The 26,855-nt window shown below is 51.3% G+C and overlaps 1 protein-coding gene across 1 annotated transcript; it reads right to left on the bottom strand.

The window, feature by feature from the left end:
* Positions 1–1,061: 1,061 nt before the first annotated feature.
* HMCES (5-hydroxymethylcytosine binding, ES cell specific) lies at positions 1,062–25,638 on the bottom strand. Its single transcript, XM_079122166.1, has 7 exons — positions 25,531–25,638; positions 24,543–24,752; positions 17,429–17,572; positions 15,633–15,779; positions 6,861–7,039; positions 3,132–3,324; positions 1,062–1,303 (listed from the first exon to the last, which is right to left on the bottom strand). Exons 2-7 carry the CDS (start codon positions 24,723–24,725, stop codon positions 1,067–1,069), a joined length of 1,083 nt encoding a protein of 360 aa, XP_078978292.1. The 5' UTR covers positions 24,726–24,752; positions 25,531–25,638; the 3' UTR covers positions 1,062–1,066.
* Between the last annotated feature and the right edge of the window lie 1,217 nt (positions 25,639–26,855).

Here is a 26,855-nt window from a genome sequence, read left to right as displayed (position 1 = left end):
TCCCCGTCTGCGTCCGGCCTCCTGCCGCCAGTTACGGCACCGAGAGAAAAACCAGGCCCTCCTGCTGGCGGCCCAGACCTTCACTGGAAGGATGGCCTTCCTGGCCGCCAGGGGCAGGGGCAGAGAACAGTGGGCACGTGGCTCCTGCTTTCAGGGATCCAAAGGTCGGGGAATGGAGGAGCCAAGGTCAAGAAGGAAGTCAAAAGCGAGCGCCCAGCGAGCGCGGCCGGGCTGCAGCTGGCGGGCAGCCTCGCTCCTGCCAGCCTGGGCGCCGGGAGTCGGGATGCGCCGCTGCCTCGCTCGCTCGTCCAAAGGCTGGGAATCTTCGCACAGGGCTGGGCGGGGCCGGCCCTCCCCGCTGGACTCCACGCTCCGGGGGAAGGGCAGGGCTGGCCTCTGCGGCCTGCTCTCTCCCAAGCTTCTCAATATGGTGGCCACTGCGCTCGGGTTGGTTTTAAGCTAAAGAATCACAAGTCCGGGTGGCAAGAGTGAAGAGAGATTCGACAAGGGGCGGCCGCACTCAAGGCCCAGTGGGGCGCGCACGTAATCCCAAGGGCTGGGGAGGCTGAGGCAGGAGGATCAGAAATTGGAGGCCAGCCTCAGCCACTTAGCGAGGCCCTGCCCTAAGCAACTCAGCGAGACCCTGTCTCTAAATAAAATATAAAGAGGGCTGGGGAGGTGGCTCAGGGGTTAGCGCCCCTGGGTTCAATCCCTGGGACCAAAAATAAATTAATAAATGCATGAAAGCAAGCCGGCGCCTGACTTGTAACTAAGCCGTTTCTTGGAACCCGCGCCAGGAGACAGCAGGGCGAGTCCAGGAACCCCCGCCCCCGCCCCCAGTGCCATCCTCTGCAATGTAGGTCAAAGGTTATCAAATATAATTTATTCAGAAAAAATATATTTTCAGAACTGATCAGCACGCTCCCGGAGGCCGGGAGGAGCACGGCAGCGGACGGCAGGGGCGCCAGGAGCTTCCCTGGCAGCAGGCCGGGCTCTAAGGGGAGGACCCAGCGCCCGGCCGCCCGCAGCAGCCTGCACCGGACACAGGCGCCGGGCCGGGAGTCCGCTACTCGCAGGGAGGCCGCTTGGCCGCGGGCTCCTCCGACTCTCGCTTCAGCCAGCGCTCCAGCAGGCCCGGGGCCCCTCTCTTGGTGGGGAGCGGGCTCTTCTGCAGGAACTGGCTGGTCCATTGCGGGACAGCCGGCTTGTCCTCCTTTTTGGGTGACTTGGTGGCCTCCTTTTTGGGTGACTTGGTGGCCAGCCACTGCATCATCATCTGGCTACTGCCACTTGCCTTGGGCTCCTAGGAGGAAGGAAGGTCGTCACCAGCCAGCTCAGACTTGGGAACAGGCAAACTCAGTGGAGGGGGCGGGGGGAGGGGCATCAGGGCCAGGCGTGGGAGGGGAGGAGCCACTGAGCGTGTGTCAAGGTCAGAGCGGAGAGCTCAAGGGCATTCCAGAGTGTGCAGACCAGGGAGGGCCAAAGAAAGACATTTAGAGCTGCGTGTGGTGGCTGCGCCCCCGATCCCTGCAACTGGAGGCTGAGGCAGGAGGATCACGAGTTTGAGGCCAGCCTCGGCAACTAAGCAAGACTCCGCCTCAGAAAGAAAAGAAACAAAACCCAGAAAGGAACTCAGTGTCACCAGGGGGTTGGGTTGGAGAAGAGGCTGTGGAAGGACAGATGAGCTTTCCACAGCCACTGTGATCAGGGACTTGAGCTAAACTGTCCCCCCTGGGTGGCCTGTCTGTACACCTTCTCCTTGAATGTCACCACTCCCCTCTGCTTCCTCGACCCCGTAGCCCAATCCAAAATGGAATCAGCATATTGCCACCTATCCAGAAAGTGACTTCTTACAGAGTAAAGACGCTGCAGAAGCCGGGCCCAGTGGCACACACCTGTCATCCTAGCAGCTCAGGAGGCTGAGGCAAGAGGATCCTAAGGTGGAGGCCAGCCTCAGCAACTCAGGGAGGCCCTAAGCAACTCAACTGTGTCTAAATAAAATATAGAAAGGGCTGGGGAGGTGGCTTAGTGGTTAAGCACCCCTGGGTTCAATCCCTGGGACCAAAAAAGAAAAAAAAAATTACTAATTTACAGCTGGATTATTTTCACATTTCTAACTACTGGCTTCTCAATAGTAGTTGGTATATTTTTGTCTTGGTTTACCCATATGGATTTCAGGGAGACGGTGAAATTGGAAAGCTCTGTTCAATAGGCAATTAAATTTTGGTCATAGCTGATTTGAAACTATGCTAGATTACCATTATCTGTTGTGTCATTTAATGTTCCGGAAGACCTGTGTTCATTAAACAGATTCAATAAAGAAAACCAGTTGCACTCTGGGCGTGGTGGCCCATGCCTGTAATCCAGTGACTGGGAGGCTAAGGCAGGAGGATCGCAAGTTTGAGACCAGCCTCAGCAACTGAGTGAGACCTGGTTTCAAAATAAAAAGGCTGGGCTGTACGTCAGTGGTAGAGACTTGCCTAGCATGTGCAAGGGCCTGTGGTCGGCTCCCTAGCCCGCACCCCATCAATGACTGAGACCAACACAGGACCACCGCCAAGGGTCCCTGGACCCCCAGTCACTGCAGGAGTCCTTTGGCTTATTGCTCACCAAAGACACCTGATGACATAGAAGCTCTAGCCTTTACCTTTGCCAAGAGTCTCTCTGGGGACACTGGGTCTGAAAATCACTGCGGCACTCTACCTTGCATCTTCAGAATATGAGCACTCTGGCTGACTTAGCCTGATTCTAATTCTATTTTTGTGCTGGGGACTAGACCCAGGGCTCAATAAGCCCCTCTACCACCCAGTTATATAGTTTGGTGGCTTCAAGTTCTGATCGTGGGGCCAGGCATGGTGGGATATCCCTGACATCCCAGCGGCTTGGGAGGCTGAGGCAGGAGGATCGCAAGGTGGAGGCCAGCCTCAGCATAGCAAGGCCCTAAGAATTCAGCGAGACCCTGTCTCTCAATAAAATAGAGAAAGGGCTGGGGGTGTGGCTCAGGGGTTAAGCGCCCCTGGGTTCAGTCCGCAGACACACAAAGAGTTCTGATCCTGAAAAGCCACATCCTCACTGCAAAGGCCACACTGACCCGAAGCCCACGTAGGACCCTGATGGCCACAGGCCCTTACCTTTTTGACCACGAGGCTGAGAGGAGTCAGACACTCGGGAGTGTTGTTCCGTGCGTTATTCACCACGGAGGAGACGGGATGGAAGGTGATATTGTCTGTGGGCTGGATGAGCCTCAGAGCTTCCTGAGCTGGAACCTCCCCAAAGTCAAGCCACTTGGAGATGGCCTCCTCTCCATCCAAGATGGCGGGCATCCTAGTCAGGCAGGGAAGAGGGTCTGTCAGCGGGTCCACCCTCTGCACGTCCGCTCACCTGTTCTGAGCACAACTTGACAGGGCTTGGAGACTCGTAATGAGTTCACAGGAGACGGCGGAGATGGCTACAACCCAATCTAGTGCAAGCCAGTGGACATTCTAGAACACCGATGAACTTTTGTTGATGCCCCAGCCTAAAATTAAAGAACAGATCCTCATCTCTTCACAACAATTTCCAGCCTCACCAGCTATGAAAGATGTACAGTGAACCAGGCCGAGGGGCGCACGTCTGTCATCCCAGTGACTCGGGAGGCTGAGGCAGGAGGATCGGAGATTGGAGGCCAGCCTCAGCAACTTAGCAAGACCCTAAGCAACTCAGTAAAACCCTGTCTCTAAATAAAATATAAAAAGGGCTGAAGATGTGGCTCAGTTCTGGGTTCAATTTTCAGTACCAAAAAAAAAAAAAAAAGTGTTTTTGATGAGGTGAAGTATGGGAAATTGTTTTAGGTTAATTAGCAAAACAGAATAGAACCAAATATCACAGGAAAGCGCAGGTAGAGGCTGGGACAAGGCTAAAGCCACAGAGGTAACGTCCCTTCTTCTCAGGACGCCACAGGACCACTGAGGTGCGTGTTCAGATGTGGCGATGTCACGCAGGCCACTCAGTTGTGCCGAGGCTGGCTTTGAAATGGCAGATGGGTTCCAAGGCGTGCGGAGATCTCAGGGCGCAAAAGGCACATAAAGAAAAGGTTCGCCTCTGCTCACGCGACACCCGCCTGTGAAGACGAGAGGCGAACACGCAAAGCCGGCCCAGCTGCACGGGGCCTTGGAGGCGCGCACACCCCATCTCAGACGTGTCTAAGCTCCCTGGCTCAAGACATGCTGGGGTGCTGGGCTTGTGGCTCAGTGGGGGGCGCTTGCCTCCCACATGCGAGGTGCCGGGTTCGATCCACAGCACCACATCAAAATAAATAAGTAAAATAAAACACAGGTGTTGTGTGTGCGCCCACACAACTAAAAAAAAAAAAAAATATATATATATATATATAGCAGGCCACCACGAGAATGGAAGCATTTTAAATGCTGAAGAGAAGCGTGAAATGATAGAGCGTCTTGAGAGAGAAATGAGATCATGTGATCATCTCCAGAGCAACCGACATACAGAGATCCGTACCGCTGAGGATGATAATCAATGTCCCCGGTGGGAACACCTTTAAAAAGTACTGTGAAGGCAATACTAGCCAGGCCTGAGGGGGGAGAAGCGATGGGAAGATTCTTCAGCATCTGCACTGATTAAAAAAAAAAAAAGAGCAAGAATCTTTCTCATAAAGAAAAAGCGATATTATATATATATACACATCTTCTTTACATATACATATATGACTCAAATACCACAGAACTGGCTCCTTTGGGAGCTAGAAGGGACTGATTCGGTGGCTCACGCGGCTACGATTTTCAAAGCTTTCTGTGGTTGGAAGAAGCCCTAAGTACACAGGAAAATGGCGCTAAGGAATTTTCAGCAGCGCACGCCAATCATTCCAGGGGCTCGGGAGGCTGAGGCAGGAGGATCGCAAGTTGGAGGCCAGCCTCAGCAATTTAGCAAGGCCCTATGCAACTCAGCAAGACCTTATCTGTAAATAAAATATAAAAAGGGTGAGGATGTGGCTTATTGGTTAAGTGCCCCTGGGTTCAATCCCTGGTACCAAAAAATAAAAATAAAAAATTCAGCAGTGGACTGGGCTGTGGCTCAGAGGTAGAGCGCTTGCCTAGCATGTGTGAGGCACTGGGTTCGATTCTCAGCACCGCATGTAAATAAAAATAAAGGTCCATCAACAACTAAAAATATTCGCAGTGACACAGAGTTACATGAAGGAAGAGGCTGTGCATTCATTGGTTCAATTTTTTTTCCCTGACTAAACCCAGGAGCTCTCGTGCCAGCCAATGGCTGTCCTACTGAGCCACATCCCTGTCCTGTGATTCCTTTTACCTTTGGTCCTGGAGACTGAACCAATGACCACATCCCCAGTCTTTGTATTTTAACAGCTGAAATCAATTTTCATAACATAACCCAATACATCCAGAATATATCACTACTAATGAAGTCCAGTTAGTAACTAGACTACTAGTTAATAACTAGTTACTACTAGTAGTAACTAAACTACTCTAGTAACTAGACTATTCCCTCCAATCTGACTCTGTCCAGCATGTCAGCTCCCAGTCCCTTTTTATTTTATTTTGAGACACGGTCTTACTAAGTTGCTCAAAGCCTCACTACATTGGAGGCTGGCCTGGAATTTGTGATCCTCCAGCCTCAGCCTCCCACGCCACGCCCTGGGATGGCAGGTGCCTGGCTTGTTTTGCTTAGTTTTTCAGACAGGATCTTGCTAAGTTGCACATACTGGTCTTGATCTCACAATCTTTCCGCCTCGGTCTCTCCAGAAGTTGGGGATACAGGCATGTGCCTGGACTCACAAAGTCTGCCCACCCACATATACATATATGTATGTTTCTGGTTCACACTGAACCACGTCTCCAGCCCTTATTTTGAGACGGGCTTTGGTAAATTGCTGAGGCTGGCCTCCAACTTGCAATCCTCCTGCCTCAGCCTCCTGAGGCACTGGGATGACAGACGTGCACCACCATGCCCAGCTAATCCACCCCCACCCCAAATTTTTGTTGGTGCAAGTTAATGGGACTTGTTATTACAGGTTCATACGTGCACATGATCTAAAAATATAATTTGGCCAATTATTGTTCCCTAGTATCTCCCCTTTCCTCCCTTGGTCTCTCAGTTGTTATGGTTTGGATATGAGGTGTCCCCCCAAAAGCTGCTGTGTTCATGTAGGAATATTCAGAGGTGAGAGGATTAGATCATGTGAACTGACACCCAATCGGTCCACCCTAGTTTGAATGGAGTAACTGGATGGTGACTGTTGGCAGGTGGGGTGTGGCTGGAGGTGGCGGGTCACGCCGGTCCTAAGCCCCTTCTGCCCCTCTCTGTTTCCCAGTTGCCAGGTCCTGAGCTGCTCCCTCCACCAGGCCCTTCTGCCATGATGCTCTGCCTCACCTGGAGCCCAGAGCCATGGAGTCGGCCCACCACGGACTAAATCTCTGAAACAGTGAAATAGTGAGCCCAAATAAAGTGCCCTCCTCTAAATTTTTTTTGGTACCAGGAATTGAAACCAGGGGTGCTTACCCACTGAGCCACCTCTGCAGCCCTTTTTAGATTTTATTTAGAGACAGGGTCTTGCTCAGTTGCTCGGGGCCTTGCTAAACTGCTGAGGCTGGCCTCCAACTTGGGATCCTCCTGCTTCAGCCTCCTGAGCTGCTGGGATCACAGTCGTCGCCACCGCGCCTGGCCTCTAATTTGTAGCTGTCGTGCAATGTGGTCCCCGTGATGTTTACGCCTGTGCTGCAGCCCCAACTGATGGTCCCTAGACTTTGTAAACTTTCCCTTCTCTAAAGCTGCCTGATAAGCGCACAGAGGACGAACCCTTCCCGGAACGTTTTGGGCTGGAGGACAGGAAGCGGACTTGCCTGGGGTGGATGTCGGTCAAGCTCCTGCAGGAGTCCACGGTGATGATGGAGTAGGAGTACAGCAGCTCTCCGCCCTCGGGGGGCTCCCAGCAGTCAAAGATCCCGGCCATGGTCAGCGGCCTCCAGCTGTCCCAGACCTTGGCCCAGCACTCAGGACTGTCCGCAGCATGGCCGCCTGGCTGCAAGCACAAGGGCAGATCGGACACCCGAGGCCTCCGTGCCCACGCCGGCACCATGGCAGACGTGACAGCACGGCGCAGCGGCAGGCGCCCGCCATCCCAGGTTCTCGAGAGGCTGAGGCCGGAGAATCTCAAGTTCAAGGCCAACCTGGGCAACTGAGTGGGACCCTGTCTCAAAAATAAAAAGGGGCACTGGGCTGGGGCTCAGGGGCGGAGCGCCTGCCTGGCATGTGTGAGGCCCTGGGCTCCATCCTCAGCACCGCAGAGAAATACATAAAATAAAAGGTCCATCGTCTACTAAATATATCTTTAAAAATAAGGGCAGAGGGTGGAGCTCAGCAGTAGCACCTATGTTCAATCCCCAGTAATAGAAAAAAAAAAGAACGAAACTTGGGAGCACTGAGGCTTCCCACGATCTGGCGCCCTGTTTGGGGCTACCACTCACATTATTAATTGGGACCCGAACTAGCTGTTTGTAAATACAACTCTCAAGCAATTTCACGCCCATTTCTCGTCTTTCTGTCTTACTGTTTTTTCACCAGGGTAGGGTCCCCCAGATTGAAGCCAGGGGTGCTTCACCCCTGAGCCACCTCCCCAGCCCTTTCTATATTTTATTCAGAGACAGGGTCTCGCTGAGTTGCTTAGGGCCTGGCTAAGCGGCTGAGGCTGGCCTCCACCTTGCGATCCTCCTGCCTCAGCCTCCCAAGCAGCTGGATGACAGGTGTGCGCCACCATGTCTGGCTATTCCTGTTTCTTGCAGAAGCAACCTACTTCTGTCCCAAAGATCCTTTCCAATCTCCTTTCTCCTCATGCTAACGCCTACTTATTATTCAGATCCAGCTGAAGAGCTAGAATATAGAAACCTGGAAAGAGCATCACTTCTACCCTAACAGTAAGAAAAAAGACGCATAATTTACACAATCATAATTTTCCCTAAATGTTTCAGAGAACTGACGTTGCTAGGCAACCAGTATGCCTAAAATTTAAGAAAAGACAGGGAGCTCCAAGAGGAAAGAGAACAGAAATACTCATTCATTGGTGGCAAAAAGAGGAAGACGGGGCTTTGTACCAGCCATTAAGAAGTCAGGTCTATTATCTTTCTTTATTTTTGGTACCTGAGACTGAACCCAGGGTTGCTTAGCCACTGGGCCACCCCCCAGCCCTCTTTATATTTTATTTAGAGACAGGGTCTCACTGAATTGCTTAGGGTTTGCCTAAGTTGCAGAGGCTGGCCTCTAATTTGTGATCCTTCTGCCTCAGCCTCCTTAGCTGCTGGGATGACAGACATGTCACAGCACCCAGCTATTATCAAATTTTTAAAAGCAGAGTATAGGTTAGTCTGAGGGACAGAAAGCCAAGCATTGCAGTCATCAGGGGAGTGTTTATCAGCTCCAAGGACCCCATGGGATGTTCACATGAAAGAGTGGGGACAGGGAAGGAACCTGGAGGAACCTGGGGGTGGCTGCACACAACTATAATTCCAGTGGCTCGGGAGGCTGAGGCAGGAGGATGGCAAGTTGGAGGCCAGCCTCCGCCACTTAGCAAAGCCCTGAGCAACTCAGTGAGACCCTGTCTCTAAATAAAATATAAAAAGGGCTAGGGAGGTGGCTCAGTGGTTAAGCACCTCGGGTTTACTATCCAGTACCTAAAAAAGCACCTAGAGGAGGCCTTGCTCTCTGTGTCAGGCCGCTGCCATCAGGTGACCTTTCCTGGTCGCTTTTTCCCTTAACAAATGAATCTTCAGTTGCCAGAGAAAATCCCAATACCCCTCGAATTCTTGCTGAAGCCTGTCGGGGTGGGAACAGAATACCGAGAAAGTTGCACACTCGGGAGCCAGGATCCCAGTGTGCCCAGGATTGAACCTCGAGAAAAAACCACACCCACCCAACCTGCAGATTAGCAAGCGCCAAGTTACAGGCAAGAGCAGGGACATAGACCTTCTAGAAGATCAACCCTCACCCGAGCACCTGAAAGCACTAGAAGGCAAAAGCCTGCAGGAAAGGTAACTAGCAGTAAAACCCAATCCCAGGTCCTAGAAGACGGACTGGACCCTGCACATCAAAACCAAACAATTTCCAGAAATAGTTTATTTCCACCTGTGTCCCGCACATTAGATCTGACAATGATGCTCTTAAGAAACACACACACACGAAAGGCTTGGAAAGAAACGAGCAACTGCTGAGAGAGAAAGCAACAGAAGTAGACTCAAGACATTCCCCAGATAAGGAAACTATTTATAGAGACTATGTAATTAGAAGGCTAAAGGCTCTTGTGGAAAAGGTAGACAACACACACGAACAGACAAGAGGGATTCAAGACGGGGTGGCGGCACACGCCTGCCATCCCCGGCTCGGGAGGCTAAGGCAGGAGGATTGCAAGTTGGAGGCCAGCCTCAGTCACTTATCGAGGCCCTAAGCAACACAGCGAGACCCTGTCTATAAATAAAATATAAAAAGGGCTGGGGAGGTGGCTCAGTGGTTAAGCACCCCTGGGTTCAATCCCTGGTATTGCAAAAAAAAAAAAAAAAAAAAAAAAAAAAAAATTCAGGAGAGTTGGAAACTGCAAAAACAACAGGTAAATTTAAAGGCACATCAATAAAAAGCATCTAAAGCAACATAGAAAAAAAGAAAAGCTAAATACAGAAGAGTTCAAGCAAGAGCTACAGGGCAATATCAAAGCATCTTCTGCCTGTCTCATTAGAATCCCAGGCCTGGCGTGCACCTCAGTGTAAACGCAGCACACACCAGGTCCCGGGGCACAATCCACAGCGTGAACGGAAGAAAAACTCATCTCAGGAAGACAAGAGAAAGCAGAGCAGAGGAAATCCTCAAAGGTAGCAGAGGAGAGTTTTCCGAACATTTCCCGAGTCACAGATGCAAGCAGCTCAGAGAGCAGGCCAAACTCCACAAAATCTACTGTGCTCCTCCCTTTCCACACGTGGCATTGGAGCTGCCGAAAACCAGAGAAACTCTTACAGGTGGACATGGAGGGAAGTACCTGCTACATACAAGAGAGGAACATGGGATCACCACACACTCCTCAAAAACCACGAGTCAGAGAGGACATGGTATTTTTTAAACTACCAGAAAACAAGAACCAAAAAAATCTGCCAGCCCAAATTCCTGTATGCACGTGTCATCTTCAAACGAAGACACCAAGCCAGGGGCGATGGCACATGCCGAGAAGCCCAGCGGCTCAGGAGGCTGAGGCAGGAGGATCATGAGTTTGAGGCCAGCCTCAGCAACTTAGCGAGGCCCTGAGAAACTTACTGAGACCCTGCGTTAAAATAAATGCAGGTTCCTCCTCCAACAGACGCTTGGTACATCTGTATCTCCTGCCTGCTCGGTACGTTCAGGAGGTGAAATTCATCGCCCGCTGAGGTGCTCCAGGCTGCCTGAGAGGACCTGAGCACGGGCTCGTTTTCTAGCAAGTTCCTTCAGGGTGGTGACTGGAATGTAGAACACAGAGGGTGCTTTTAGTGTGGTCAGCAGGTGAGAGAAGCTGGAGCCCAGTGAAGAATGTGTTTCCACAGATGACAAGACGGATGCCTTGAAATGAGCCCTCTGAGGTCAAGAGCACGCCTGCCACAGGACCGGGAGGCGGGGTCCCTCTCTGACTGCAGGTGGTCTCCCGCCCCCTCCTCTGTGTCCTCCCGGACACTGCTGCAGATGGACAGCACCGTCCACAGACAGTGGTCCAGGTCCTCCCTGAGGAGGAGTGGACGGACTTTTCAGGATCAGAATAGACTGAGCACTAGGGCGTCCGGCTGCCATTTTTAAAGCACATGTGAACAAGAACAAAGCTCAAGAATAAACTGCTCTGCGCCTCTTAAGACAACAACAAAAACAAAATATAGAAAGAGGGCTGGGGCTCAGTGGTTAAGCACCCCTGGGCTCAATCCCCAATTAAAAAGAAAGAAATGAAGACGGTAATTAACGCTGGGGGCAGGGAAGGAAGTGATGGCTGGTGGGTTTCTCCTTGGAGCAACGATGATGTTCTGGAATTAGACATGATGGTGGCCGTATGACATTTTGCATGTGCTAAAAACCACTGAGGGGATTTTATCACACTAGCTAAGCCTATGGAGCCGACCCAGGTGCCCTTCAACAGATGAACAGATCAAACAACTGTGGTCCATCTACACCATGGAATATTACTCAGTCATGAAGAAGAACAAAATGATGGCATTTGCCAGTAAATGGACAGAGTTGGAAAATATCACACTAAGTAAAATAAGCCAATCCCCAAATACCAAAGGCCCAGTGTTTTCTGTGAAGATAAGTCACAATAAGCGGGGAGTGGAGAATAGGGGTACCTTGGATTAGACAGAAGGTGAGGGAGAGGAGTGGGTGGGGGTGGGAGGGAGAGTAGATGCATGAGTCGTGATACCCCGTGTGCATCTGACTACACACCAGTGTGACTCCACGTCATGCACAACCACGACAATGAGAAGTTGTCCTCCATTTACGTATGATGTGTCAAAATGCATTCTACTGTCACACAGAACTAATTAGAATGAATTCAAGATTAAAAAAGAAAAAAAAAAAACCTACCCCCTGGGGGGGAATGAATATATATATATATTCTATTTAAAAAAAAGAGGTGAGGGGCTGGGGACGCAGCTCAGTTGGTAGAGTGCCTGCCTGCCAAGCACAAGGCCCTGGGTTCCATCCCCAGCACCACACACACACAAAAAAGGTGAATTTTATGACATGTGACTTTGTGCGTGTGTGTGTGGCACTGGGGACTCAACCCAGGAATACTTTACCACTGAGCTACAACCCAGTCTTTGTATTTTTTTTTTTTTTTTTTAGTTGTTGATGAAGCTTTATTTTATTTATTTATTTTTCTGAGGTGCAAAGACTCAAACCCAGGGCCTCACACGTGCGAGGCGAGTGCTCCACACGGAGGCACCTTCTGGTCCCATTGTTCACTTTGAGGCAGGGTTTCCCGAAGTTGCCCAGCTGGCCTTGAGCCTGTGACCCTTCTGCCTCAGTCCCAGATGGGTGGCTCACAGACCCTGGCCCGGCGAGACTCGACGTCTAGATGAGCCGAAATGATGAGTGCAGAAATAAATCCTCTCCTCTACAGTCGAGCGACCTCCATGACGCCAGCCCATCAATGACCAAAGAAGCTCTTTAATAAGGGGCACCAGGCCACTAGAGGACCGCCTGGGAAGAATGAGGCTGGACCCCACCTCACGCCGCGGACAGATGCCGGCTCCGACTCACAGAAGAGCTCATTGTGAAGCCACCAGGAACCAGGCTGGGGCCCAGCACGGGCAAAGCCCCGGCCTAGCATGGCCCCGGCCTAGCATGGCCCCTAGCACCACAGACACAAAAACCCCCTAGAGACCCTAGAAGAAAACACGAGTGACCTTCATGACCCTAGATCTGGCACCAAAAATAAAGGGGAAAAAACCAAAACAAAACGAAGAAACTAAGAAACTGGACCACGTCAACATCAGAAACTTGGGGCTGGGGTTGTGGCTCAACAGCAGAGTGCCCCCTGGCGTGCGTGAGGCCCTGGGATCAAGTCTCAGCACCACATAGAAATAAATGAATGAATAAAGGTCCATTGACAACTAAAAAGAAATTAAAAAAACAATTTTTTTTTTCTTATTTCTGGAGTGGACTGGGTCTTGCTCTGTTGCCAGGCTGGCCTTGAACTCCTCGACCTAAGCAATCCAGGTGCTGACAGTTTTCTAGATTTTATCTTTTATTTAGAGACAGGGTCTCACTGAGTCGCTTACAGCCTTGCTAAATTGCTGAGGCTGGCCTCCAACTTTCCATCCTCTTGTCTCAGCCTCCCAAGTTCCTGGGATTACAGGTGTGTGCCACTGTGCCTGGCTAAGGTTTTGTTTCTTATTTTATTTTTTTAGCAGTACTGGGGGTTGAACCCAGGAGTGCTATCACCAAGTTACATCCCCTGCTCTTTTAAATGTTATGTTGAAATTGGGTCTCACTAAGTTTCGAAGGCTGGTCTCAAACTTGCAATCCTCCTACCTTGGCCTCCCAAGAGGATGGAATTACAGGCGTGCACCATAGCACACAGCAATATTATTACATGAGTTCCCTGACAGAGTACCTAACCCAGAATAAGTACTTCATATTTGTAAACTATTATGATTAATAGAAGTTGGTTGATATTAATTCTTATAGATTAGACAAATTCAATTTCTACCACATTATCTGTATGTTACTAGATTGGCAAAATGGGATTTTCTGTGGATGAAGCAAACTTTGTTATTTTGCTACCACAGATTGAACCCAGGGGTGCTTAACCACTGAGCCACATCCCCAGCCCTCTTTATATTTTATTTAGAGACAGGGTCTCGCTGAGTTACTGAGGTGGCTGAGGCTGGCCTCCAACTTGCGATCCTCCTGCCTCAGCCTCCCGAGCCGCTGGGATGACAGGTGTGCGCCAGGGCACCCAGCTAAGCAAACTTTTGATTATGAGATATTCCCAAAAGATGACATCTGGAGAACAAACAATTCTCAAACCAAGGAAACTGCAGAGAGAATTTAAGTTCCGTGCCAGACTGATAAATCTAACTAAAAAGAAAACCCAAGATTGTCACAGCTGAATCTTTCCCAGTCACCTAACAAGGTCACGATGAGAACCATCCAGACATGTGTCTGATAATGAAAGTTCTACGTGGAAACGTTAAACACAGAGCTCCGGATGAGCCAGCAATTCCACTTCCAGACACACATCCACGCAAACCTCTTACGCCAAGGTTCGCTGCACTGTTATGACCAAGAGCCAAACAGCGGGAACAACCCAAGTGTCTATCAGCTGGTGAATGACAGGAAAAAGGTGATCGGTCTATACAAAGGATTATTATCCAGGCATTTAGAGAAACAAAGCACCGACCCTGAAAACCGTCCGCTGAGAGAAGCCGCGCACAAGAGGTCACCTACTGTGCGATGCCATTTTTCTGAAACAGCCCCAACAGGCACTTCCATGGAGACAAAGGAGAGTGTTGGGGGCCAGGGTCTGTGGGGACTGGCGAGGGACTCCTGTGGGATACGGGGCTTCTGGGGGTGCTGAGGGGTTCTAAAATGAGGTAGTGGTAACAGTTGTACAACTTTGAATGTAATAAAATGTCACTCAATTACAACTGTACTTTGTTTTTCTGGTACTGGGGACGGAAGCCAGGGGCAGATTGATACTGGGCCACGTCCCCAGTGAGTCCCCCCGCCCCACCTTATTTTTTGAGACAGGGTCACGGGGCCTTACTAAGTTGCCGAGGCCGGCTTTGGTCTCGCGATCCTCCTGCCTCGGCCTCTGGAGATGCTGGGACTACGGGTGAGCGCCGCTAGGCTGGGCCGGGTCTCAACTTAAGAAAGGTGCACTTGGGCCAAGTAAGGTGGCACCCGCCTGCAAGCCCAGAGACCCGGGAGGCTGAGGCACGGGACTGGCCAAGTTCAAGGCAACCTAGGCAACTTGGTGAGACCCTGTCTCAAAGTAGACGATCTTAAAAGAGCAAGGGCTGGGGACGTAGCTCAGTGGTAAAGACCCACTGGGTTCCACCCCTAGAACTGGGGAAGAAAAAAGGCGACTTTTGGGCTGGGGAGATAGCTCAGTCGGTAGTGTTTGCCTTGCAAGCACAAGGCCCTGGGTTCGATCCCCAGCACCACAAAAAAAAGTGAATTTTATGGTAAATCATATTTCAGTAAGGATGTTATTTAAAAATAAAGAGAAGAAAGAAAATGTCCCCTCTGCCCCTTTGGAGGTATTGGGAACTGAAATAAGGGGTGCTTTACAACTGAGTTACAACTTTCCCTGCTTTTTACGTACGGGGGATTGAATCCAGGGACGCTTCATCCCTGAGCCGGTTCTTTTATTTTTCTGTTTTGAGACAGGTCTCACTAAAGTTGCTGAGGACAGCGCTGAATTTGTGATTCTCCCATCTCAGCCTCCCAAGTGACTCCAGCCCTTTTTTTTAAATGTTGGAGACAGGGCCTCACTAAGTGGCTGAGGCTGGCCTCGACCTTTGTGATCCTCCTGCCTCAGCCTCCTGAGTCACTGCGAAGATAGGTGGGTACCACTGCACCCAGCTGAAAATACCCTTCTTGGGGTGGCCATGCACTGCTTGATAAGGGGGACATTCTGCACACCTGGAATCCCAGCAAGTCAGGAAGCTGAAGTGGGAGGACTGCCAAGTTCTGGGCCTGTCTCAGCAACTTAGTGACCCTCAGCAACTTAAAATCCAAAACCAGAAAAAAGAACTGAGGCTCAGTGGGAGAGCGCTTGCCTGGCACGTGTGAGGCACTGGGTTCCATCCTCAGCACCACATATGAATAAATAAAATAAAGGTACTGTGTCCACCTACAACTTAAAAAAAACAAATGGCAAAGCAGATCAGTAGGAAAGCGCCCCAAGTTCAAGTGTCAGTATCAAAAAAAACGGTAAAGTTCTGAGAAGTGGAACGTAAGGTGACATTGTGACGCTCACACAAACCTCGACGGTGAGGTCCAGGACACCCTGGCCGCGGGCTGCAGCCGGCCCTGGCGCACCCATCGATCCTGACCCAACACAGCCACGTGGCGCGTGGCCTGGCCGGGTCCCTGGTCCTTCCCATACACACTGCCCAGGCGGCGGCCGCTACCTTGTCCGTCTTGGCCTGGGGGAAGTAGATGAAGTACGGCTGACTCTGGCTGGTCACTTGGCTCCGCTGCCACTCGTAGAATCCATCTGCCAAGACCACGCAGCGTCTGCCCTTTCCCAGAGGAACCTGAGGGAGGCGGGCAGGACAGGGACGCGTCAGGCAGACCTGCGCTGAAGTCTCAGGTCCAGGGCTGCGGTGGAGGGAGCCGCCGGCTCCACACTGAGCGACATCCGAGCCCTGGACCAGCATGTGACCTCAGAGGAGTCCATTTCTGTGCCTCACTTATGCACAGCGTTTTTTTAGGCAGTACTAGGGTTCAAACCTCGTACCTGCCGGGCAAGTGCTGACTACTAAGCCATGCCCAGTGCCTCGCTTTTCTTACGTATAAAGTCACCATCCAATCACACACTTTTTTTTTTTGGTACCAGGGATGGAACCCAGGGGCGCTTAACCAATAAGCCACATCCTCACCCTTTTTAAATTTTATTTAAAGACAGGGCCTTGCTGATTTGCTTAGGACCTCGTTAAGTTGCTGAGGCTGGCCTCCAACTCACCATCCTCCCGCCCCAGCCTCCAGAGTCACTGGATGACAGGTGTGTGCCACTGTGCCTGGCCAATTACACAGATGCTGAACATTAAAAAAACCAGTTCTGACAGACTGGGGGATGTGGTAGCTAGTTTTTAACGTTGGCTCCCAGCCAGCCAGACCTCCTAGGGTTCACATTCCACGTAGGCCCCTCCCAGTGAATTGGGCTGGCTCGTAGGACCAATGACATGCAGCAGGAGCGACGCCGAAAGGCATCAAGGCCAGGCCCCAGCTTCGCAGCCCCTGTCTTGCTTTCTTGGGCCAGAAGCTTGGTGGTCAGGGAGTTGGTATGTCAGAGGCCTGGCTACCTGACACCTTCAGGGGAGGCACGTTGTTCTAGGTGACAGGTAGCAGATGCCCTGGAACTTTACCATGCGTACTGGGGACTTGAAAAGTCTGATGCAATCCTGCCGTCACTCAACAGTCGAGGGGTGGGCCTAGGGGTGTGGCTCGGCGGCAGAGTTTGGCCAGAGGGCAGTGCGTGAGGCACGGGTTCCACTCTCTGCACCACGTTAAAAAAAAAAAAAAAAAAAAAAAAAAAAAAAAAAAAATATATATATATATATATATACACATATATATAAAATAAAGATACCGTGTCCATCTACAACTAAAAAAAAAAAAAAAAAAAAAAAAGGTCAAGGGTGGACCTGGATGGGCTCTTCTAGAAACTTCCCTGGGATCCCCATAAAACTGGAAGACAAGAAGGGTGCGCCATCCCTCTCTTTCCCTTGACAGAACCCTTTTCCCCTATTTCTTTTTTAATGTAATTTTTTCTTTTCCTTTCCAAGATTTTTCAGCACCAAGGATTGAACCCAGGGGTGCTTGACCACTGAGCCACATTCTAGCCCTTTTTTGTATTTAATTTGGAGACAGGGTCTCACTAAGTTGCCGAGGCTGGCCTCCGACTAAAAATCCTCCTGCCTCAGCCTCCTGAGTCACTGGGATGACAGATGTGGGCCACTGCGCCCAGATCCCCCTTTTCTGTCCCTTCTAATAAACACATGCCTACCACTCTGAGTGACAGGTCTGAAATCTTTCTGGCGTTAATAGCTCTGGGCTGGGGCTCGCGGTAGTGCGCTTGCCTGGTGTAGGTGAGGCACTGGGTTTGATTCTCAGCTCTGCAAAAAATAAATAGTTAAAAGAAAAAAAAAAAAGAATGTGCCTTTTCCCTCGACCAGTGACCTACCTTGAATGACCGTTTCTCCATGATGGTGTCGCTGCGACAGTTGGTGATATTGAAAGGCAGCTTGGAAATATCGGCTTCTTTGAACCAACACGGAACCAGGCCCCATCGCATGGGGGCGATGACTCGCTCTGATGAGTCCGCATCCTGCCACGGAAAAACGGGGAGGATCTGGTGAGGAGATCGTGAGGAGATTCAAAACAAAATTTTCTAGGCGTGGAAGGACATGCCTGTTGTCCCAACCACTTGGGAGGCTGAGATAGGAGGATCACAAGTTGGAGGCCAGTCTGCGCAACTTACTGAGACCCTGTCTCAAAATAAAAAAATAAAAGGGCTGGGGATTAGGCTCAGGGGTAGCGACTCCCAGACTTAATCCCCTGTACTACAAAAAGAACACTTTCCAAGTTTAACATACGCACTGCAGTCTTTGCTGTACTGAAATACAAAGAATACAAGACTGAAAATGGAGGGGTCTACCTAAAAATAGTTTTAATGCTACATCATGACATAGATAACTTGCTTTTTTTTTTCTTGTGAGTTTTGGATCCAGGGATGTTCTAGCACTGAGCTCTATCCCAGCCCCATCTATCTATCCACCTACCTACCTTCCTACCTATTTATTTATTCACTGGTAGCAGGGATTAAACCCAGAGGTGCTTTACCACTGAGCCACATCCCCAGCCCATTTTTAATTTTTTATTTTGAGATAGGGTCTTACTAAGTGGCTTAAGACCTCACTAAGTTGCTGAGGCTGGCTTTGAACTCACGATCCTCCTGCCCTGGCCTCCCGAGCCACTGGGATAACGGGTATGCACCATTGTGCCCAGCCAGATTTTTGAGACAGGGTCTAAGTTGTCCAGGCTGGCCTTGAACTTGCGATCCTCCTGCCTCAGCCTCCCGAGTTGCAAGGATTAGAAGGGTGTGCCATTTCACCTGGACTAATCTGAGTTCTTTAGCAACCATTCAGTTGGCTAGGGCAGGGGATGCAGAGAGGTTAATCCCTACCATTTAACCCAGCTGTCCCACTCCTCAGTTTATACACAAAGCATACTACAGCATAAGAGTATACTACAGTGTACTATTAAAATCAGCATACTACAGTGACACAGCCACATCAATGTTTATAGCAGCTCAATTCACAAGAGCCAGATTGTGGAACCAACCTAGGTGCCCTTCGATTGAATGGATAAAGAAACTGTGGTATATATACACCATGGAATATTACTCAGTCATAAAGAAGAATAAAATCATGGCATTTGATGGTAAATGGATGAAGTTGGAAAATATGCTAAGTGAAATAGGCCAAGCCCAAAAAACCAAAGGCCAAATGTTTTCTCTGGTAAGTGGATGACGATATATAACGAGGGGGGATGAGGGGGAAGAGAAGAATGAAGGAACTCTGGAAGGTATAGAGGAAAATGGGGTGGGAGGGGGTGGGGACGGAAAGACAGTTGACTGAGACGGACAGAACTACCCTATGTGTATGTATGATCACATGAATGGTGTGAATCTACATTGTGTACAACCATCGAAATGAAAAGTTGTTCCCATGTATGTACAATGAGTCAAACTGCAGCCTGTAAAAATAAAACAAATTTTAATTTAAAAAAATGAATGTAAACACACACACACTTTAATCAGTGTCTATGGGACAGGCAATGCTAGGTCCTGTCCTTCATGTGGCCCCGGCTCTCTGTTTTTATTTACATGCAGTGCTGAGAATCAAGTCCAGTGCCTCACACGCTAGGTGAGCGCTCTGCCGCTGAGCCCCAGCCTGTGCTGTGGTCCCGCTTTTGAGAAGCGCAGGGAGGGGCTGGGGATTCGGCTCCGAGCTAGAGCACACACGAGGCCCTGGGTTTGATCCCCAGCACCAAACACAACACAAGGACAAGCACACAGGAGGCCTGGGGGTGCAGAGGGGTGGAGGAATTCACGCTTGGCATGCATGAACCCCGGGCTCCATCCTCAGCACCCCGCACACAAAGCAGCAGCAGATGTCACAGCACAGGATGATGAGACGCTTGCTGTGACCGGGAAGCAGAGTGCCCTGGGGACACGGAAGTGTTCGAGCCAAGGACTTGTACTTGAACCCGTGAACGCACACAGCACAGAAATATTAGTAACAGGTGGGACTGTATAGACTAAGTGGCACACGTAAGTGTCAGAAGAGTTTAGTGAGAGTCATGTGTGATAGCGAGTGAAGAACCAGGTCCTAATGAGGGACAGAGGAGGAGAGAGGTTTTTTTTTTGGTCCCAGGGATTGAACCCAGGGGTGCTCTACCCCTGAGCCACCTCCCCAGCCCTTTTTATATTTTATTTAGAGACAGGGTCTCACTGAGTGGCTTAGGGTCTCGCTAAGTTGCTGAGGCTGGCCTCCAATTTGCGATCCTCCTGCCTCAGCCTCCTGATCCACTGGGATCACAGGCATATGCCACCATGTCAGGTCAGAGGCTCCTGTTTTTCGGGTCCTGCTCTAGATGATTTGAGCCTCTGACGTCAAGTCTGCCCAGCTGAGGCCCTGGACATCAAGGAGGATACAAACCACACCAACTGTGCCCTGTCCTAATCCCTCACCAGTGAAAAGAAAGATTGCTTTAAATCACCAAAATAAAATCCAGGTGCGGCCGTTCACTATACCTCACAAGCGCCCAGAGGAGTAGAATCAGAGCTGAGGAGACACAGGATGGTATGAAGAAGGGATGAGCAAACTTCCTCTGCTGTCTTTGGAAATGTGAAAGCCACCCTAGTCAGGAGGTAGACACAGGAGCAAGCAGGGCGCCATGGCGCACGCCTGTCCCCAGCGCCTGGGGTGGGGGGGCAAAGGCAGAAGACTGCAAGTTCAAGGCCAGCCTGGTGACTGAGTGAGACCCTGTCTCTAAATAAACTATAAAAAGGGCTGGGGAGGTGGCTCAGGGGTAGAGCACCCCTGGGGTCAGTCCTGGGACCAAGATTAACTAACTGATAGGCGTGGCTGTTACCTTAGCTCTCCCAGACTGCCTGGGGAGCTGGGAAAGGGCAGAAACGTGTCTCTCACAGATCGAGAAGCTAAAAGGTCCAAGACGGGAACACGTGCTTTCCGCTGACAGCTGGCGTCTCTTCCCCGAGTGTGCGCAGGGTGGCGGGGCGGCCGCCCTCTGGGATCCCTGAAGGGGCACTTATCCTGGTGCTGACAACTCTGTGCTCATGACAGCCACTTCCCGAAGGCCCGCTCTATTGCTACCATCTCCTTGGGGACTGAGGATTTCAACGTGTGACTTTTACGCGGCTACAATTTAGATCACAGCTTACCAACCTCTGGCAAGGAGAAGGAAAAGGTTTTTGTAAGGAGATTCTTTTTTTTTTTAAACCTAGGGGTGCTTAACCACTGAGCTACATTTTTTATTTACAGACAGAGTCTCACTAAGTTGGTGAGACTGGCTTTGAACTTTTGATCCTCCTGCCTCAGCCTCCCAGTTTGCTGGGATGACAGGCGTGTGCGACTGCGCTCAGTCATCTGTAAGGAGAGGCGGGTTTAGAAACCCCCTCTCTTGCTGGGTACAGTGGCACCCGCTGCACTCCCAGCAGCTCCAGAGGCTGAGGCAGGAGGATCGTAAGATGGAGGCCAGCCTCAGCAACTCAGGGAAGCCCTGAGCAACTCTGTGAGACCCTGTCTCTAAATAAAATACAAAATAGGGCTGGGGATGTGGCTCAGTGGTCGAGGGTCCCTGAGTTCAATCCCTGGTACCCACTGAAAAAAAAAGATCCCCTGTCTCATACCAGGCTCAACTTCCTGGTCCTTCAACTTTCCTGATAGGTAAAAACAGAGTAAAGAACCCTTAGCTTGCTGAATTGGTTGGTTGGTCATTCATTCGTTTATTTTTGCAGTACTGGGGAATGAACCCAGGGACTTCTACCACTGAGCTACATCTCTGGCCCTTTTAATTTTATGTTCAGACAGGGTTTTGCTAAATTGCTCAGGTTGTCCTCAATTTGCAATCCTCCTGCCTCAGCCTCCCAAGCAGTTGGGATTACAGGTGTGTGCCACCCCCACCTGATCATCTGATGCAGGATGTTTTTTTTTCTTTTTTCTTTTTTTTGGTACCAGGAATTGAACCCAGGGGTGCTTCACCACTGAGCCACATAACAGTCTTTTTATATTTTATTTTGTGATAAGAGTCTCACTAAATTGCTTAGGACCTCACTTTTGCCGAGGCTGGCTTTGAACTTGCAATCCTCCTGCCTCAGCTCCTGAGCTGCTGGGATGACAGGTGTGGGCCATCATGCCCAGCCCTGCAGGATGATTTTTAGGAATTAAAGGTCATGAAAAAAATTTTAAAAGTAAATAAAAGATAATGATGCCAGGTACGACGGTGCACACCTGTAATCCCAGCAACTCAGGAGGCTGAGGCAGGAGGATTGCAACTTGGAGGCCAACCTGGGCAACTTTGTGAGACCTGTCTTGAAAAAAAATTTTCAAGGGCTGGGGATGTAGCTCAGTGGTAAAGCACCCCTGGGTTGAATCCCAGGAAGAAAGAAGGGGAGGGAGATAAGGAGAGATGGATGGAACAACTGACTTGGGGGTTATGAATAAATTGAAAGAGTAGGTGAATCTGCAATAGGACCTAAGAGTAATGGTGATCTGTATGTGAGAGAAAGAGGAGATGAAAACACAGAGCTTGGTGAATTCTTTCCCTTCCACAGTGAACGGTGCCTGCGAAGCAAAAGGGCCCCTGCTTAAAGCATGAATGAGAATGAGAGATGACATTGCACAGAAGTCACAGGTGTGGTGGCGCACGCCTGTAATCCCAGGGGTTTGGGAGGCTGAGGCAGGAGGATGGCAAGGTGGAGGCCAGCCTCAGCCACTTAGCGAGGCCCTAAGTAGCTCAGTGAGACCCTGTCTCTAAGTAAAATATAAAAAGGGCTGGGGAGGGGGCTCAGTGGCCCTGGGTTCAACACCTGGGACCAAAAAAAACTGAATTCAGGGTTCATTTTCATCAGAAATCTGCAAGGCTGAGGTGTGCTCTCACCAATTCTATCGGCGACCTTGAACTTGAGTGTGTTCGCTGTCCGGACCACTGTGAGCCAAAGGCACGCGTGAGGACAATGACTAGGAAGTGGGTGAGAAGCCCCAATGCTGAAAATAGTGCTCGGGATTAGTCATCTTGTCCATTTTGGTCCTAAACAGAACAGCTGGGGGCACTGAGGTGGATAAATGAGAGGAAGCCATTTGCAAAGCAGCGGTTTCAAATGCAAATGCGGATATGGGGACCCGTGTGCTGGCCGTTGAGGGTCTGGATGAATGAACTGCTGAAATATTTCAGATTTTGTCTTACAAATTACAGGTTTGAGAAAAATGAAATACTATTTACCACATTCTAACACCCATGCAATCTTACCCAGACTTATTAGAGATGTGCTGTCAAAAGTGAATTCATGACAGTCACCCAAGGGGGCTGCTGGCTTCCACTTTCCCTATTGCTAGTTCCAGGATCCATCACAGAAATGGGGATCGGGTCTGGAATTCGGCTCCAGCTTCACCCTCACTGATGAGGCAACCTAGGACAAGTACCCATTCCCCCACCCCTGTCCCCAGGGGGAGGGGTACTGAGGATTGAACTCAGGGGCCCTGGACCACTGAGCTACACCCCCAGCCCTATTTTGTATTTTATTTAGAGACGGGGTCTCACTAAGTTGCTTCGTGTGTCGCCATTGCTAAGGCTGGCCTCGAACTCCTGATCCTCCTGCCTCAGCCTCCCCAGTCACTCGGTTGACAGTCCTGTGCCACTGCATCTGGCACAAGTCCCAATCTTTGGGTACTTCTGTCTTCATATCTGTTAAACACTATTTTCTTCCAGCTAACCATTCTATAAGTCTTCAGAATATTTGGAAGAGAACTAAGGCTAAAAGCACATGAGACACACACACTTAATCCCCTCTCTTCTAAATTATGCTTTCCTTTTGAATATGTTTTATCTTTTCCTTTCCCCTTCAAGAATCTCCTTTTTTTGGGGGGAAAGAGGGTACCAGGGATTAAACCCAGGGGCGCTCAACCACTGAGCCACATCCTCAGCCCTTTTTATTTAGAGACAGGGTTTTGCTGAGTTGCTTAGGGCCTTGCTAAATTGCTGAGGCTGGCTTTGAATTCACGATCCACTGTCAGCCTCCCACGCCACTGGAATTACAGGTATACACCACCACCTCGGGCTCCCAGACCTTTTTAATTTTTTTATTTTGAGACAGGGTCTTGTTAAGTTGCTTAGGGCCTCCCTAAATTGATGACGCTGGATTTGAACTTGTGATTCTCTTGCCTCAGCCTCCAGAGATTTGCTGGGTTTACAGGCATGAGCCACATGTTCAGAGTTGCTGCCTTAAAAAAAAAAAATTTTCCCTTCTATAAATCGGGCAGGCATTATGGCTAGTAGAGCAAGTGCATTTTAAATTGAGCCTGGAGAATAGTGAATCAAGTCCTTAGGTTAGGAAGCAATAATAAAACTACTTTCAGGGGCTGGGGTCGTAGCTCAGTGATAAAGCACTTGCCTAGCACACATAATGCACTGGGTTTGATCCTTGACACCACATAAAAATAAATAAATAAAATAGTGGGCTGGGGATGTAGCTCAGTTGGTAGAGTGCTTGCCTCACAAGCACAAGGCCCTGGGTTCAATCCCTGGCACCACCAAAAAAAATAAATAAATAAAGTATTGTGTCCACCTACAACTAAACATATTTTAGAAAAAACAACAAAAAAACTACTCTTAGTGAGGCCCAGAACAGTTCTCATCTGGCAGCCAGAATATATAGATAAAGGCTGATTTAAATGAAATCCCAGCCAGGCACAGTGGCGCATGCCTGTAATACCAGCAGTTTAGGAGGCTGAGGCAGGAGGATCACAAGTTGGAGGCCAGCCTCAGTCACTTAGCAAGGCCCTGAGTAACTCAGCAAGACCCTGTCTCTAAATAAAATATCGAAAGGGCTGGGATGTGGCTCAGTGCGTAAGCACCCCTGGGTTCAATCCCTGGTACCAGGGGGATAAGGGAAAAGTGACCCCACAGGCTGAGCATGTACCAAAACGAATAGGAGTGAGATGTGCACCAAAATGCTGAGTCAGAAACTGGCTGGTCCAGACCAGACTGGTTACCTTCTCAAAGTGCAGCCGAGACAGAAGCACGGGGCTGCTGGACTGAGGGCTCTTGTTGTAAGAGGGGCAATATTTGTCCGGGTCCCTCCACTCAGGGAGTCGCCGATGGCCCTGTCGATCGTGATAGGCACAAGCTCTGGTGAGGACATCTCTAGGTAAGTGACAGGATGTTCGCCCACACATTATTCAACTCTGCTTCCCTCTCACAACCTTCAAATAAAAACATAAGGAGATCGTTTATATATGAAATACTGGGTCTTTTTTTCAGGGGGGGATTGAACTCAGAGTGCTTAACCACTGAGTCACATCTCCAGCCCTTTTAATATTTCACACAGAGACAGGGTCTCACTGAGGTGCTTAGGGCCTCGCTAAGTTACTGAGGCTGGCCTCCAACTTGCAATCCTCCTGCCTCAGCCTCCCGAGTCGCTGGGATTCTAGGCATTCGTGGGAAATATCAGGTCTCACTCCCTTAGTCTCGGCGTTCTCCTGATTTCCAGGTTCTATGGTAACTACTTGGAACCACTAACCTTCCCCCAAAGTCCCATTAGGGCAAGGATTTGCCCCTTAATACCTAGGCCCACTGTCGAGCTCCTTGCAATTAATTTGTTTGCATTAAAGTATTAGATGCGCCCAAGTATCTGCCAGGATGCAAGAAAAAAATTCCCCGAGGAGGTTGATTTTGTTGGTTCCCCGGTGCAGCCGAGAAAGGCAAGTGGGGCCACTGGCTCTGCCCTCGCGGCGACGCTTGGTTCCCGCACTCCTGGTCCTTCTCTCCCGGCTGGCGCCGCGACCCTGCCGAGGGGCCCGGGTCCACCTCGGGGCCCGCGCCGGGCTGAGCGGGCGGCCGGAGAGCAGAAACCGCCTCTTCCCCACCCGCCGGCCGAGACCCGCCAGGCCCGCACTGGACACCTGCGGCCCGCGAGCCCGCTCGGGCTCTGCTCCCCGGGAGGGGCCCGGCCCTCCCCGCGGGCGACCCGCGTCCCCTCACCCTTGCGCGGCGAGATCCAGGGTCTCCGGCCGCCTAGCGTCGCCTCACCTCATCTCCAGTGCGCGCCGCGCTCAGCCCGGACGCCGCGCGCCTGCGCGAGGCCCCGCCCCCGCCCCGTCAGCTTCGGCCCCGCCCCGCGCGCCTGCGCAGGCCCCGCCCCCGCCCCGTCAGCTTCGGCCCCGCCCCGCGCAGGCCCCGCCCCCGCCCGCTTCGGCCCCGCCCCGCGCGCCTGCGCAGGCCCCGCCCCCGTACCAGGCTCCGCTCCCACCCGCCGGTCCTCGCCCCGCACGCCAGGCCCCGCCCACCCCGTCAGCTTCGGCCCCGCCCCGCCCCCGCCCGTCCCTGCGCCCGCCTGGCCGCCGGGTTCCTTTCCCTGGCGCCGGGAGGCATCTTCCCGGAATGTCCAGGTGACTGCCAGGGGACTTGGGCCCACGCTTCTCGCAGCTCCACTTTCCTCCCGGCGGGGTTAGTCGCCCCCGTCGCGAGCACCCGGGCGGGTCCTCGGCCGTGCTAACCAGCGCGCCCGGCCCCAGTGCGAGTGGTCAGGAAAGCCGTCTTCATTTCAGGGTCCCGGTCAGGGCCTCCGCGGGGACAGACGAGCAGCCGGGGACGCCGAGGAGTCGCGCAAGCTCCCTCAGTCCGCTGGGCACCGAAGCCACCCCCAGAACAAATCCCAACGCGAGGTCGGCCGGCCTCCCACCCGGCCCGGACTTGAGCCTCAGCCAGTTTCCTCGTGTCGCCCCCGCTCAGTGCGGAGGCCGTTCGTCCCACTCGCTTAACCTGACACCTGGGAGCAGAAGTCCCAGCACCTCAGAGCTGATGCTCGGTGCTCTGGTGAGGGGTCCCCAGAAGCCCCCGTGGAGACGCTGCAGGAAGGTCAGGGGGACACGATCGGGTCCTGAGAGCCTCAACCCGGTCCGTGCCTGGCTCCCTGGGGGATCCGCTGGGGGCACCTGGAGGCAGGTGGTGTGGTGAGGAGGTGGCACTGGGGCCTGGCTCTGGGGACACATGTGCATCTGGGAGTGGAGTCTCTCTGCCTCCTGGTCCCCAGGGGAGCTGCTTCCCTGCACCACACTCTTCCTCCATGAGGTTCAGCCTCCCCTCAGGCCCGAGGAACGGAGCCGGCCGTCTGTGGACTGAGCTCTCTGCCCCGTGAGCCCCAAACCCACTCCTCCTCCTCTGCAGCTGTTCTTATCAGGTCTTTTGGTAACAGGAGCAGAAAAGCTGACGAAAACGCTGGATCACAGCCGGTTCACAACCCAACCCTCTGACGTTGCCAGGTGCCATCTGTAAAATGAAGGGCTGGGACCCCAGGAGCTGACCTC

This window comes from Sciurus vulgaris, assembly GCF_902686455.1.
Source record: "Sciurus vulgaris genome assembly, chromosome: 19".
Classification (NCBI taxonomy): domain Eukaryota; kingdom Metazoa; phylum Chordata; class Mammalia; order Rodentia; family Sciuridae; genus Sciurus; species Sciurus vulgaris.
This window is presented reverse-complemented; position numbering and strand designations above follow the sequence as displayed.